Source organism: Arabidopsis thaliana, chromosome 5 (assembly GCF_000001735.4).
Source record: "Arabidopsis thaliana chromosome 5, partial sequence".
In the NCBI taxonomy this organism is placed as follows: domain Eukaryota; kingdom Viridiplantae; phylum Streptophyta; class Magnoliopsida; order Brassicales; family Brassicaceae; genus Arabidopsis; species Arabidopsis thaliana.
Window position 1 is genome coordinate 17,578,569 of NC_003076.8, and position 15,703 is coordinate 17,594,271.

The following is a 15,703-nucleotide window of genomic DNA, read 5'->3' on the forward strand; positions in this document are numbered from 1 at the left end:
TAAAAATTAATAAAATTAAATAAACAAATTAAATGTATCATCAATCCTACTCTTGATTGATTTTTTTAAAATAAAAATAAAAAACAAAAAAATATGTTAATAAATTAAGCACTACTTTCATTATATTCTTTTTATTTATATTTTTTTAGCAATAATCACTACTCTATAATGACTAAATTTTTTTTATAGCAATAATCACTACTCTATAAGACCTACCAAATAATTTAATACGCGATCATTTCTCTTATATGGATATATGCAATGACAGAAGATCTAAAAGTATTGACTTAAATGATACTTTCATTTTTGCTTTCTTTTTATTTTTTCATATGAATACTCTTGAAATCTTGTTCAATTTATATTAATTCTATATATTTAATCATGAGCCTATAACAATGTTGTTGGAGTATTATATCAGGGAATACATAAACCAAAAATAGTTTATTTATAATCAAGTTAGACAATTTTCAAATCATGCAAAACACGATCATTTTTCTAATATTGATATATGCAATGACAGAAGATCTAAAAGTGTTGACTTAAATGACATTTAGTTTTTGCTATCTTTTTATTTTCTTCATACCCCTTTTTCATACGAATACTCTTCAGATCTTGTTCAGTTGAAGTCAATCAAAACTTTAATCATGAGCTTATCACAATGTTGTTGAAGTACATAAAACAAAGAATTGATTTATTTATAATCGAGTAAGATAAATTTTAAACCACACAAGTAACATGGTTACACATAATTGTATCAAAATATCATATATTGTTGTTATATGTATTTTTGATAGTGAACAAATATTAACATCTTATAAATAGCTTTATACATGAAAATTAGAAATTGATATTTCGAGTTACAAATGAATCTAACCATAAAAATTGTAAATAATATGGATCTAATTTCATTAACAATACAAAAATAAACATAAATTAGCAAAACTAACAATCAATCTAAATATTTTTTAACAATTTTCAAAACAAACCCACGCGTAGCGTGGGTACTCATCTAGTATCATAGTAAAAACTGGTATGGAACTTACGAATAGTTTGCACAATATTAAAGAAAGTGTCAGAGATACGTTAAAGCATTTTCTTGTAGAGAGACTAGGGATTAGGAGTGGAGCTGGTTTGTCACTTGATGTTCCAACTCGATAGAACTCGAAGGTGTGTTTAGCTCCTCGGACTCTTCCACAATACTGGAACACTATATTGTTGTGTTTGGACCAGGGGATGAAGTTAGCGTGTGGCATACGTCAACCTCAAATTGTATGGTTTATCCACCATTGTATGAACTAATGATGGGTATGGAAACTCGTTGGGTCCATACGAGGTACTTAGATCTTAAAAAAACATATAGTGAAGAACAGAAACCTAACACTACAAGATGAGAATCTAGGTTTTATGGTACTAAAGAAAAATAAGAGAATGAACAATCAATATTATACACATTGTACCCCGTTCATTCATCAATTTTATAAAACAGTTTACATCAAAAGTCATGATTATAACGAGATCACAATCCATTATCTTATCGTGTGGCGATATCATCTTTCTCAATGGTGAAATCCCATACATCACCATATTTGTCATTAAAGTCCCAAATGCTCATTGTGTTGTAGTCATTAATGAGCTTGTCACGAGCTCCTCTCTCCAATTTGTATATCTGAGGCTCGAAGTTGTGTGGCTGGTCAGGTTTATCCATCTCTATTATACAGAACACTACCGTGAATAACGCTGCACCTATGAACAAGTACTCACCCTGCAACACACACACACAAACACTGGTGATTCTTTTTCTTCTCATACTTGGCTTAATTATCTAATCTCTTGTACGTCCTCCACAAAACAAAAGCGATAAAACTAGTAATGATAAATTTTGGAAGCAAGCAAAAGATTTTGAAGTTACCGGAGCATCAAAATACATCCCAAGAGCTATAGCAGGAAGAAACATACAAGAGATCAAACCTGCAGACATAAAAAAACCGCGAGTTTTCAATCAATCTGCGGTACATAAAAAGCACTAAAAAGCGGGTTAAATTCATACCTTGAAACCCATTAGTTTGATCCACAGCAGCAATGTCATCAGCAATTGCTCCCCAAAATGTTCCTAAGAAACATTTCCAAGAAGACTAATCAATCAATCAAACAAAGAAATATTATAGCTCTAAAATCGAAACAGCGACAAGAATCAATAGGAGAAACCAAAATTATACCCTTTTGAACTTCTCCTTCATAGTAAGTATGAGCTCCATCGTAATATCCATACTTGAAATCTTCCTATTAACAAAAGCGCTAACCAATCAGAAACAACTTTCAGCAGAATTATGAATTTAAAATCAATTGAATCTTTACCATTTCAATGCTATTAGTCTCGAATTGACCAATCGGGTCTTCGTTGATGTCTGGTTCGATCTGTGACAATCCAGCCGCTGAGACCAGCTTCGCTAACTTCAATCTCCGGCCGGATTTGCCGCATTTTACGACATTGACGATCTGATCAGAAACCCTAGCTCCGAATTTGGAATCAGTGACCTTTGGAATCGATTTGGGTGAGAGAATCGTGACCGTTGCCATTTTTTCACTCACTTTATCTTTTTCTTGCTCTGTCTCAGAGTTTTGGAGCCATAGAAAGAAAAAACGGTTCTTTTTTTTTTTGTGTGTTCGTTAGCGAAAGAGATTAGTAGTTTACTGGTTACTGTCTGTCATATTACCAAAGTGACTGACAAGTTCGTAAGCGTCACGTGGAACGTATTCATTTGATTGTCTTCTCTAGTTGGTTAGTGAACGCTTACATCGCGTGAAGACTATTGAAACGGCCCAACTTTGTCTTTGCTGAAATCAACAATATATATTAAGCCCAATTTGATTTACGTGACAATTGCTTAATTATTAAATTCAACCCAATATTTTCCTATATCCAGTTAAATGTAAAATTCAGTTCAGGTTAAACATCATAATACTTTGCATATTTTTAATAAGGAAAAAGCAAAACAAAAAAATAATGTATTAGCCGATTTATCGAATGCCTAAACAAGAAAGATCAATAACATTCTATGGACCAATTTGTTGAATCGTACAAAATGGTTTTGTTTGTCTAGACGCCTAAACAACCTGTTTTTAGAACTTTGTAAAGGATCTATGTAGTTGGCTTTGCTATGTTCGAATTAGTAACAAGGTCAAGGCACTTCATTGATTTAGGAGACAATGACATAAGAATCATAAAGAAATGATTCCCAACTGCAACTAATAAAGGCTGGAGTGGTTGGAGAGTAGGGTAAATTAAATGCTTTGCTCTTTCTTTGATTAATGGTTACCAATATCATGTCATGTTCTAGGGTAAAATTATTATAAACCAATTTCTCTATCATTTTACTAATGAATAGAATATCAATTTATCTCAACTACTTAGAATCAAATCTCACCCAAATTTAAACGCAACAAATATAAATTAAGATTTGGGGTTTAGGTGGATGGATTGCTACGAAGTACAAACATTTTTGATGTGGAAACTAGAATAACAAATAAAAGTCGGCCAAATTTTCAACGACAAATACATTAATGTTTTAATTTATGGACTATTGCGGTTAGGTACTTGTTATCCACTTATCTTCTTAATTCATCGAAGATATTAGCTTAATGATTTGTAATCCATGTGACATGCACTTACACATGTAGTGTTTATTGAATTATTATTATTTTTTTGTTGAAAGGTTTAGTGTCTAATGAAATGCAAATATATATTTGATTCCGATAGTTGAAATCAACACTAGTTAAGCTCCTTTTTTCTTCAATATTATCTATAGAAAATATGTACCATAATTTGCTTGAAGAATTTGAGATATCTTACCGATATAACTAAAGGTGCAGAGAGATTAAAAATCATAATTCATTTTGGAAATATTTTTTTTCTAAAGAACTCATTTTGGAACACACTTTTCTACCAACTACGAAAAAAAATTCAAACTGGTTTTGTTTATTTAAGATTTAAGAATGACTTGAAAAGGTAGAATTTGTAAAACCAATGAAGAAGAAAGAATTGTGGAGTGGTAGAGAATGGTTTCTTCAAACTTCTAAGAATAATTGTTGAACGTAATTGCTTCGTTTGGTAGGAATTTTCTTAGCAATTAGAATCAGTTCTATGTTATATAACAAACATATATTTTTGCATTACTTACCACACAAACTCTCCCCAAATTGTGTGTTGACACATACCAAATGATGATATAAATACAAAACTTATCACGCACGCGTTAAAGATTCACACGCATGTTATTGACTTGTGAAAATCTCACAAGTAGTTAGTACACATGAAACGATAGTTTAGTTTTGGGTTATGAACTTATGATATGAGTTAATGGCATCATTTTTTTTTTTTTTTTTTTAACACGAACTTCATTTTTATTACTTAGGAAACGTAGTCTGAAAACAGAGCATTTGAGATACACAATGGGATAAAGCTATGAACTATGTATGAAGACAGAGCATGTTTCTGGTTTTTCGCTAAAATATCAGCAGGTTGATTTGTTGATCTGTGTGACCACGTGAACTTGATTGCGTCAAACTTATTTCTCCAAACTTTGATTTCATGGATCCAATTGATAGCATCAAATCTTGAGCCTCTTCCATTCAGAACATTGACTAGGAGCTTGCAGTCGCCTTCAAGTATTACTTTTCTAAAGCCTCTTATCCATAATTGTTGCATGGTAAGAATTAGGCTTTGACATTCTGCTTCAAAGGCTGAGGAAACGGTCGCACCTGTCGCTTGAGCAGCCCCTTTGAACACGCCGTTATCATCTCTAATTATCCAAGCTGCCGTAGAGCCACGAACTCGATTCACAAAGCTGCCATCGTAATTACACTTAATCCATCCCATATGTGGTTTTTGCCACTGACTCTGAAACTGCCTAGTTGTGCCATTAGTCGTACTCGGAGTGGGAACTTGCGCACATAAGCCATTTGTGATCCATTCTTCCGCTTCATTTGTAGCATCTCTGATATCTCTCCACCAATCGTTCTGTTTTCGTTGGAACACTAGCTTATTACGGCTTTTCCATATTCTCCAAAGGATCGAGATAGGTAGCTGCCCTTGCATTGTATGTTGTCCTGCATTTTTATGAAATTCATAAATCTCTTTAATTTTTGTTTCATAATGCACCTGGGGATTTGATAGACTCGGAAGGGGAATGTTCGAAGCTCTCCATATTTGGCGAGCGTGTGGACACGTAAAGAACAAATGATCCGTAGTTTCTCTCGTTATGACACATCTACGACAAAAACTATCTGTGACGATTCTTCGGCTTTCAAGTTCAGAGTTGGTAGAATGGCATCATTTCTTATTTTCTTGATAATGACACAAAGTTTTCTTGTCTACAACATCATTTTAAGAAAATTAAACGTTTTTCACCAAAGCCGCGGGAATAAAATCATGAAGAATGGTTAGAACGTGGTATTTAAAGATGAGACCAGACCAAAGCAAGTCAATACAAAGTCAAATAGAACTCGATCGGAAACGATTATCAAATTTTGGATTTCTTTTTTTGGGGCAAATTTTGGTGTTTTGAACTGTATTTTTAATTGTTTGTTATGATTTCATATACAAATTAGTTTTAGATAGAATAATGAAAATATTTAAGTGAATACTATGTTGTAAAGTGTAAATAATAGACTTTTATAAGCCTTTTAACGAAAAAAGAATGTAAAAAATAAAATATAGACTTTTGTTTATGAAATTACAACCTCTTTGATAATGATATAACATATGTGAAAATGCAATGTTTTTCTTGATTCGTTTGGTCAAAAAGGAAAAATCAAGTGTGAATTAGTTTCTGATGAGGTTCAATAGTTTTTTTTGTATTATCTTAAAATTTATTCACAATAAATATAGTAGTAGGCGATAAAGAAAGTGCAATGTTTTTCCTTTGACTACATTTAAGTTATAGATTATTTTATGATGAGCAAAATCCTCAATCTTATATCTAATTGGTTTTTCTGAAAATATCCACCACAACTCAAACTTCTTCTTTGTTTGCAGCTGCAATGTCAACCGGTATTAATATAGAAGAGTGACAGAGAATGTATGATTCTCTATCTGCAAAATGGTTTTGAATTGGGACTGTGCCGGTCGATGATTCCGCTCATCATCTAGTCGCGGGTTTTGAAATGGGACTCTTTATAATTGATATCCAACTGTATAAAAATCTTGAACATCCTTAATTTGAAACATAAAAAATATGACATTAACTATCTGATTAATTTTCACTTAAGGGATGGTTAGTTAAGTTACATTGGATTAAAAATGGTATTAGTAGACCAATTAGAACATGTATGCCATTTTTTGTTTACAAAAACCTTTTTAAGTGGTATTTATAAGACTTGCTCAATTTCATTCAAAAGAACATGAAATGGATGGACTAGTTTTAATGGCAATAACCCACACAATTACTCATATTTGGTTCAACAAACTTCTATTTCGGTTCACTTATTAATTTTCCATCTATATATGAATCATATAATATGATTAATTTACACAAGTTCACACGGCCACGTAAAATGTAACTGTCTTCAAGTTGTGCACATAAAGAGGGTAGTTTCGAAGATAACGGGTCAACGAAAGGGTAAAAGAGTAAATTGCATAGAACGCGGCCAAATTAAAAGCCCCCAATTGGGATAAAAGTCATCGCCGTCTCTTAGGTGTCAAATCTCAACTGTCTAAAAACATTAAAAGCTTCGTTGGGGTAGTTGCATCTTCCCTCTCTAATACAAAACTTATTTTATCCAGTTTTAGTTTCGATTTTTCATTTGTTAACATGTTTTCATTTTTCTTTTAATGTTAATAGCCTTTTTATTTGGAAAATGAAAACAATTTCACAATTTAATTCTAAATTACCATTTCTAAAAAATAGAAATAATATAAATAATAATATTGAATAATACATGGACTAAAAAATTATAGTACTGTCCTAAACAAAATTGCTTGACTAGATTGAACAGAAAATGTTTTTGATGTCTTACTAGTTTGAACAATTTATTTGCTAACATTATTCTCTTTGTATATTTCTTAAAAACCCATATTTTTTCCTTAAATATTTCCCATTTCCCCTAACTACATTCAATAGCTAAGTCTCTCTCTCCCTCTCTCTTTCTCTCTCACTCAAAAATTTCCCATTAAATTCTCAAATTTTCTCCAACTTTTTAGGCCATTCTCTTTTCTCCTCTCTCTCTCTCTCACACAACACAAACAACTCTTGAGAGAGAGAAACAAATCTTTCACTTGACACTTCTCTCCAAATCCTCATCTCATTCTTCATCCTAAACATTTGCTCATTCTCACGATGAGCCATAACCAAAACCAACCTCACCGGCCAGTCCCGGTCCATGTCACAAACGCCGAGCCAAACCCTAACCCAAACAACCTCCCAAACTTTCTATTATCCGTCCGTCTCAAATACGTAAAACTCGGTTACCACTACCTAATCTCCAACGCTCTCTACATCCTCCTCCTTCCTCTCCTCGCCGCAACAATCGCTAACCTCTCTTCTTTCACCATCAACGACCTCTCTCTCCTCTACAACACACTCCGTTTCCATTTCCTCTCCGCCACACTCGCCACCGCACTCTTAATCTCTCTCTCCACCGCTTACTTCACCACCCGTCCCCGCCGTGTCTTCCTCCTCGACTTCTCGTGTTACAAACCAGACCCTTCACTGATCTGCACTCGTGAAACATTCATGGACAGATCTCAACGTGTAGGCATCTTCACAGAAGACAACTTAGCTTTCCAACAAAAGATCCTCGAAAGATCCGGTCTAGGTCAGAAAACTTACTTCCCTGAAGCTCTTCTTCGTGTTCCTCCTAATCCTTGTATGGAAGAAGCGAGAAAAGAGGCAGAAACAGTTATGTTCGGAGCTATTGACGCGGTTCTTGAGAAGACCGGTGTGAAACCTAAAGATATTGGAATCCTTGTGGTGAATTGTAGCTTGTTTAATCCAACACCGTCACTTTCTGCTATGATTGTGAATAAGTATAAGCTTAGAGGCAACATTTTGAGCTATAATCTTGGTGGAATGGGATGTAGTGCTGGCCTTATCTCCATTGATCTCGCTAAACAGATGCTTCAGGTAAAATATCTTATTATTCGGTTTGGTTTAATCCGGTTTGGTCTTTTAGACTGTTATGAGTCGTCGTGATTCGTGGAAGAATAAAATCTAGGACTTTTTCTTATTCGACTTTAAAAATTTGAAAGGGCTAATGACAGCTCATGATTTTAGAAATTATTTAGGGGAATTCAATAGAACTACCAGCTAGAATTTGCCTTTCAAAATTTAATTATTTGCGTCTTGGTGTCACTTAATAAAGCATTTAGTACACTTACCAGCTAGATTTTTTGATTAATTGACTTAGCTTTCATGTCATTAATACGTGCTATAATATTTCTATGACTTATTTGATCAAAATGTAGTCACTGGATTGGTTTTTAGTTGCCGACTTAATATGGATGCAACTTTATTCTATATGAGTTGTATGAAAGCATAAAGGCCAAATTTACGTGTAAAAGTCACGTGTCTATGAAAATTCTGACAGTGACAGGCTTTGTAGTCTTTAGGTTGGTGGTAGTTGTGAAAATGGAAAAACCATAATGTTGTTTTAAATGATCAATGTTTTATTTTATAAAGGTTGATTACATATTTTTTCCTTTCTCGAAAGTATTCATTTATTACGAAAATAGTTCATGCATTAGGAATTTAGGATTGATGCATAATTACAAATTTACATTCACTTTTACAAACATAATTAAATTGTAGATCTAAGAAGCGAACGTGGAAACACGTGCTTGCAAGTTTCTCGAATCTCTAATGTGGTTGGCAAATTGAACCAAAGGTCATAAATGTGCTACAACATAATGTTGGGCTACTTGAATAGAATTTACTTACACTTGAGACATATGCACACACATACCTCTGCATTTATATATTTGTGTTTAATGTCCACCGTATAACGGTTGTCTAGTCACAACCATTGTTCGAATTTTCTAAGATTCGAAAATGTTTTTATTTTTATTTATTGTATACATATTTTACTGAGAGTAATAATAAATTTGTGACAATAATGCAGGTGCAACCAAACTCATACGCACTAGTGGTGAGCACAGAGAACATAACCCTAAACTGGTACTTAGGCAACGACCGATCAATGCTTCTATCTAACTGTATCTTCCGTATGGGCGGAGCCGCGGTACTTCTCTCGAACCGCTCCTCTGATCGCAGCCGTTCAAAATATCAGCTCATCCATACCGTCCGTACCCACAAAGGAGCTGATGACAACGCATTTGGCTGTGTTTACCAACGAGAAGACAACAACGCAGAAGAAACCGGCAAAATCGGAGTGTCCCTCTCTAAAAACCTAATGGCGATAGCTGGAGAAGCTCTCAAGACAAACATCACAACTCTCGGACCACTAGTTCTACCAATGTCCGAACAACTTCTCTTTTTCGCGACTCTTGTGGCCCGAAAAGTCTTCAAAGTCAAGAAAATAAAGCCTTACATTCCTGATTTCAAGCTAGCTTTCGAGCATTTCTGTATCCACGCGGGAGGTAGAGCCGTGCTCGACGAGATTGAGAAGAACTTGGATTTATCCGAATGGCACATGGAGCCATCGAGGATGACGTTGAACCGGTTTGGTAACACTTCGAGTAGCTCACTTTGGTATGAGCTTGCGTATAGTGAAGCTAAAGGAAGGATTAAGAGAGGAGATAGGACTTGGCAGATTGCTTTTGGATCGGGTTTTAAGTGTAATAGTGCAGTTTGGAAAGCTTTGAGAACGATTGATCCAATGGACGAGAAGACTAATCCATGGATTGATGAGATTGATGACTTTCCTGTTCAAGTTCCTAGGATCACTCCCATTACATCGTCGTAGTGTTTTAAATTCTTTTGGAGAACTAATTTGTTATGTTTTATTAAATGTAATAACTTACGTGATTTGATATTTTTTTATTATCTTAATATATATGATTGCCAATTTGCCATATGTGAGTTCGAGATTAGTGATGTGTAACATGAGTTTATTCATTCACACAAGAAGAGTCTTGTGTCACATTTGGTACTTTGCCACGTTGTTTGATTGCATGTTAAACCACAAGGCAACGTATATGGTTCTTGGTGCCACGTGTTCATATACTTGAAACTGTTTAAATTGTCTCTTCAAGGATTTTACAAAGATGGAGAGAAGCAAAAGTTATGTCTTTGATCTCCGCAAATCTTATGCGAGGCACTTTTTTTGTATGTTCATCATTCAAGTCTAAGCCATGGTCTGGAAGGTTAATCACCGCGGTGAAATCGGTTTCGTGTACTTCTAAGCCGGTTAGAGGGTTAACCAACTATAGTACCGGGGTCTATTTCGTTAGCCAAACCGGTCCACCAGAAATCAAGTTTCCCGGTGGATCTCCTTCGGAGAAAGAGTTACCTTCAGGACCAAGTAGAGGACCAGAGTTGGCTCCATTAGAAGTTCCGGAGCTTCCTAATATACCAGAGATAAGTCCGTCGGAAACTCCACCGGAAGTTACAACGGTTCCAAGTGATCCACCCCCGCTTGGACCACCGCAGACTCCGGGCCCGGAGTTTCCGGTTCCACCATCTCCATCTCCACCGATGCCAGATACTCCAAATCCTCCTACACCAAAAACACCACCTGATGTAGTGCCTCCGATTTGGGAACCACCTCGACCACCGGATATCTTCCCACCGGAGAGTCCACCACCGGGAATTGACCCGCCACCGCCTTTAGGACCCACCATCATGTAGAACTCTTCTCTGTTTCTGTTGACTTTTTTAGCTTAAAGTTTCTGTTTCCACGAGAAATAGTTTATACACAAATGTTGTTACATTTAAAACACAATAAGCAAATATGGTACAAATCGATGCGACTCGACGACAAGTTTGACAACAGAGACGCAAAGAACACACAGATGTTACATTGGTTTTATTGGAAGCTTTTTGTCACGGAGTTTAGTTACTAACAAACAGGAAATGTGAATCTTGTGGGACAAGGAAACCTTTTGCATTCAAGCAGAAGCAACAGCTTCTGAAACCCTTCCATTACCAGTCTCTGCACTGAGACTGTCGTAGTAGTCAACCAACACCTTCCAACCAGAGGGACACATGAAACCATCTGGTGGGTTCTCTTTCTTCTTCGCCAACCCACGCATCTACAAAACAAAACCATCCGATCCAAGTTATTTTCTTAGTCACTAGAGTAAGAAATCAGATTTGGAGCTCCGGAATTGGGTTTTACCTTGGTTCCTGATATGAAGAGGAAGTCTTGAGACCTGGAAGGATCAAAGAAGGCCATTTTCCCCTGAGTTTTGTCATATGCAGCGACCTATTCATACAAACCGAAACAATGAGACTTAAACCCTTAAAGAAGTTTTCGATTAAGAGGAAGTAGCAATGATTGATCTTAACCTTGAAGGGTAGAATGTTGAGGCGTTCAAGTCCTGGTGCCATGCTAAGCACTTTCTTCCCGTGATCGGCATCATAAAGATCTCTCTTCTCTGTCGGATGGCCCATACCGGCAGGATCGCGACCAACAATGTAGAAATTAGCTCCCGCGTTGATCCTAGCTTTGGCATGCCATTGAACCTCAGTTGGGCCAGCGTATAGCATCGGAGATGGGAAGATAGAGACTACAGTGGTCTCTGGATCCAGTACACCATCCTCCAACACCTACATGTTCAAATCAAGAAACAACAATATAACATTTTTCACTCCATAGCGAGAATCAACAACCAATATCAATTCATCAAAATCTAAAGCTCATCTGAAATACACTTTGTATCCAAAGTAACGTTTCTTGGAAGAGAAGAAAGTGAAAGAGATACCTTCTCGTGCTGTCTCATACGCCAGCTGAGAGGTACATCATCAGCCTTAGTAAACCCACCAAGTGGATTCAACAACAAGACAGGGTTTTTGTAACCCATCTCAAGAAGTCTTCTACGAGTATCCGTCATAAGAAGCGCATGACCATTATGCACCGGGTTCCTAAGCTGGAACGCGAAAACCGCGTCCGCACCGCGCCTTATAAACTCCTCCCGCAGCTGCGACGGAGATAAACGAAACCGGTCTAAACCATCATTGTACTTGATCGGCTCCAAAACTTGTAAATCACCTCCAATCAACCAGTTTCCAGCTTTGGTGATTGCTTCTTCCGCATAAGGAAGCCCACGAGCCGTGGTTCCCCATGTTCTCGCGATTCGTTCTTCTTTGGGATGCTTGTAAATCTCAATACTATTCAAATTCAATCAACCAATCATCAGTATAAAGCAAGATGATTTTTCTACAAATTAGGTTTCTTATGCATACATTTGATGATTTCAATTGCAGAATTAGGAAGAGAGACTTACTCGTTGAGAATCGCGATGGGATTACCAACCGAGTCAACGAGTGTGACTTGGTTGGAATCCCCGATACGAAACTTCTGATCGTCGTCGATAGCGAGGACGATCGGAACCGACATGTTGACGACGGAGCCGTCTTCGAGCCGGAACGAGTTAAAATGAAGTGTTTGGAGGAACTCTGACTGTCTCATGAAACCTTTGAGAGGACTTGCCCAGCCTTCGCTAAGCACATGTACCCACTCTAGATCCACACGGTTCAGCTTGATCCTTGCCGGAACCGTCTCCGCCTCGTGTTTCATCACGCGCCGCCGTGATTCTTCGACTACGAGGTTCATGAGTTTTCCTCCGTCTGGCTCGATCAACCCCGATTTAACGGAGAGGCCACGGCGGGAAACTTGACGGGGGAGAGATACGACGGAGATGGATCCAGGAGCATAACGAGAAGCATGATGGTTATGGATTAATGGTGAAGAACGAAATGGAGAACCGGAGACGATGGCTGCTGCTGAAGAAGCCATTGAAGGCAGATTAATTTGCTTCGTTTTGGCTCTCTTAATCTTTAAGAGAACATTGATTAATCAGTTTTTTTTGTAATTAAGACATAATTAGTGGATAGATGATTAATTAGGACTACATATTCATTAAAAATACTCAGTTAGTGGATAATGAATGGACATCGGTCTAATACCATTCTTAATTGATGTGTCAATAAGCACCTAATTCAATTATTTGACTAATCTATGGTATAAAGGACAACAATCTAACAACTGTTTTTTCTTTATTCTGTGTAACAGTGTAACGACAGGATTTGTTGTGAAAATATTTTTAAGAAATGGGATATTTTGTCACATCGACATTAATATAAAGATTTTTGTAATAGTTTTTGGTATACACGTATCGAGTTATTAGAGATTAACATGTTTTTTTTAATAAAAACAAGTTGTTGTACTTGTAGCTTTGGTCTTCGGAAGATTATATTTGAATTTCATATGACTTGTCTTCTATGCAAATAAAATCACACATGATTTTGTGGTATAGTTGATTAGTTTACAATTTTTTTATTAGAAAAACAAAACAAGTTGTTGTAGCTTCTTTGGTCCTACTTTTGGAGATTAAATTTCAATTACATTTGTAAATTAATTAAGAGTACTAATCCCCGGAGATTTATTGACACGGTGGTCTTTCATAAGTTCCCGGGTCTTCTCTACGTCAGTCCAACGGTTAACTCCGGCATAAATATTCGACAAGAGCACATAATTTCCGCTGTTTTCGAATTCTAACCCCAACAAATGCTTTAGCGCAATCTCACCCCTCTCAAAGTCACCATGTGTTTGAGATGACCCTAGAAACGATCTCCATAGTGTCGCATTCGGCTTCACCGGCATCTTCTTGATGCATTCTTCCGCTTCTTCTAACCTCCCGGATCGGCCTAGTAGATCAACTAAACATCCGTAATGCTCAACTTTAGGCTCGATCCCGTAAACCGCTTTCATTGAGTTAAATATTTGGAGACCTTCGTCGACTAGACCCGAGTGCGAACATGCTGATATCGTCACCACGAAAGTTGCACTGTCCGGGACTAATCCTTGAGAGATCAAGCTCTTGTACAATTCAATACCTTCTTGACCAAACCCGTGAACTGCTAAACCACGAATCATTGCATTGTAACACGATACGTCTCTCTGAGACATTTCATCGAACACTTTGCGTGCGAAACTCAAACATCCGCATTTCGAGTAAAGATCGATCAGAGAAGTTCCCACAAACTGGTTCAGGGTCAGATTATTCTTCAAGACATACACATGAGCCCAAACACCTCTCACAAATTCACCTAAATTCGCACAAGATTTAATCAAAGCTACAAGAGAAAGCTCGTTAGGTCTTACTTGCATTCTCATAAACAACAACAAAACCTCTTCATCGCTATCAATTTCTTCGGAATTAGCGTAAGCAGCAAGAAGAGTGTTCCAAGTAGCCAAATCAGGTTCCCTAATTCTCTCAAACAAAGACCTAGCTTCTCTCAATTTACCACAATTAGCGTAAAACCCAACTAAAGCAGCTTGCACAAACCGATCATGATTCACCGGTTCGAGAAATTTCAAGACGTGGGCATGAAGAGCCCTCCCATGGCGATGCCATTGAGCGTCAAAGCCTGAGGCTTTGAAGAGAGAAGGATACGTAAATTCATTGGGTCTGACAAAATTGGATCTTGAGCTCAAAATCTGATCGTAGAGAGAAAACGCGAGATGGGTTTGAGTGGAATTGTGATTGGAGACGATGGAAGAGATGAGAGTGTTGTAGAGGAAGACGGAAGGATTAGGGATTTGGCGTAAGATAGAGAGTGCGTAGGATAAGCAGACGGTGGAGGATAAGTGAAGGAGCTTACTTAGAGGATATGTGTGGTGAGAGAGACCGATTGTGATGATTTGGGCATGGATTTGTTTGAGGTTTTGTAAGGATTTGCATTTTGAGATTAGGTTTAAGCATCGATGATTCTTGCTTGTGCTTGGAGATGTCATATGTGGAAGCTAATAAGTTTCTAGTTGCTCAGATTTTGTAATTGAGAAGAAGATTAAATTTGTTTGCAAATTTAAACATTATAGGCCCAATTGCGTTAGTAATGAGACCTATTAGATTTCACATGAGGACGGCCCATTTGTTTTTTTTTGGGTTGTTGTTGTTGTTGTGTATATATATATCAAATCCATTGGAACATTTTTAATAATCGTCAATGTGCAATTTTCTTGTATTTTCCTCCTTCAAATAAGAACTTTATTCATATTTTTTATTTTTATGAATAAAGGATCAAAACTACTAATACAAGAGATAAATATTATATAATTTGTTAAAAAGGATATAATATATTTTTGCTATTTTTATTAACGTAAAAAGATTTTAAAATTTAAACGGTGTTTATAATGAACGGAGAGAGTATAATTTTTTTTTGAAGTTAGTGATTAGTTGAGTAAGTGTTAGAAAAAAATGTTGAAGTTTCGAACTGGTTTCATTTCAGTTTGGTTATATAATAATTTGATTTGAAGGTTCTGATTCAGTTCGACAAGAAATCTTTATGAAATTGTGTAATTTTAGGTTTGGTTGGGTTTGTTTTATTTTGGTTTGATTTGGATAACTTCAATTTGAGAAAAGCATGTAAAGGTCTCTTTGGAACACATCAAAAGTTGTCCCTACAACAAGACAATCCCACCTTTTCTCAGCTCCAATAAAATAAGTAAAAAAAAACTAGCATTATAATACCACCTTTTTATCTTGGTTCTATTCTTTTTATAACAATAATTTCTATGCAGATGT

General features: G+C 36.4%; 6 protein-coding genes across 6 annotated transcripts; 2 read left to right on the forward strand and 4 right to left on the reverse strand.

Annotated features, from left to right (window-relative positions):
• Window positions 1–1,298: 1,298 nt before the first annotated feature.
• PnsB5 (NAD(P)H dehydrogenase 18) lies at window positions 1,299–2,707 on the reverse strand. Its single transcript, NM_123742.3, has 5 exons — window positions 2,356–2,707; window positions 2,217–2,280; window positions 2,048–2,110; window positions 1,910–1,968; window positions 1,299–1,762 (listed from the first exon to the last, which is right to left on the reverse strand). Exons 1-5 carry the CDS (start codon window positions 2,575–2,577, stop codon window positions 1,532–1,534), a joined length of 639 nt encoding a protein of 212 aa, NP_568629.1. The 5' UTR covers window positions 2,578–2,707; the 3' UTR covers window positions 1,299–1,531.
• Window positions 2,708–4,408: 1,701 nt separating this feature from the next.
• On the reverse strand, window positions 4,409–5,204 carry AT5G43755 (non-LTR retrolelement reverse transcriptase-like protein; the record flags this gene model as incomplete). The annotated part of the gene is made up of 3 exons (NM_148082.1): window positions 4,409–4,659; window positions 4,759–4,992; window positions 5,159–5,204. The coding sequence occupies 3 exons, from the start codon at window positions 5,202–5,204 to the stop codon at window positions 4,409–4,411; spliced, it is 531 nt and encodes a 176-aa protein (NP_680387.1).
• Window positions 5,205–6,954: 1,750 nt separating this feature from the next.
• KCS20 (3-ketoacyl-CoA synthase 20) lies at window positions 6,955–10,165 on the forward strand. Its single transcript, NM_123743.4, has 2 exons — window positions 6,955–8,120; window positions 9,115–10,165. The coding sequence occupies exons 1-2, from the start codon at window positions 7,335–7,337 to the stop codon at window positions 9,916–9,918; spliced, it is 1,590 nt and encodes a 529-aa protein (NP_199189.1). The 5' UTR covers window positions 6,955–7,334; the 3' UTR covers window positions 9,919–10,165.
• A 56-nt stretch (window positions 10,166–10,221) lies between these two features.
• Window positions 10,222–10,899, forward strand: AT5G43770 (proline-rich family protein). The gene has a single exon (NM_123744.3). It carries the CDS (start codon window positions 10,239–10,241, stop codon window positions 10,800–10,802), a length of 564 nt encoding a protein of 187 aa, NP_199190.1. The 5' UTR covers window positions 10,222–10,238; the 3' UTR covers window positions 10,803–10,899.
• APS4 (Pseudouridine synthase/archaeosine transglycosylase-like family protein) lies at window positions 10,826–13,169 on the reverse strand. Its single transcript, NM_123745.6, has 5 exons — window positions 12,401–13,169; window positions 11,879–12,284; window positions 11,463–11,723; window positions 11,293–11,379; window positions 10,826–11,206 (listed from the first exon to the last, which is right to left on the reverse strand). Exons 1-5 carry the CDS (start codon window positions 12,910–12,912, stop codon window positions 11,063–11,065), a joined length of 1,410 nt encoding a protein of 469 aa, NP_199191.1. The 5' UTR covers window positions 12,913–13,169; the 3' UTR covers window positions 10,826–11,062.
• A 191-nt stretch (window positions 13,170–13,360) lies between these two features.
• On the reverse strand, window positions 13,361–15,098 carry AT5G43790 (Pentatricopeptide repeat (PPR) superfamily protein). The gene has a single exon (NM_123746.3). The coding sequence runs from the start codon at window positions 14,911–14,913 to the stop codon at window positions 13,531–13,533; it is 1,383 nt and encodes a 460-aa protein (NP_199192.1). The 5' UTR covers window positions 14,914–15,098; the 3' UTR covers window positions 13,361–13,530.
• Between the last annotated feature and the right edge of the window lie 605 nt (window positions 15,099–15,703).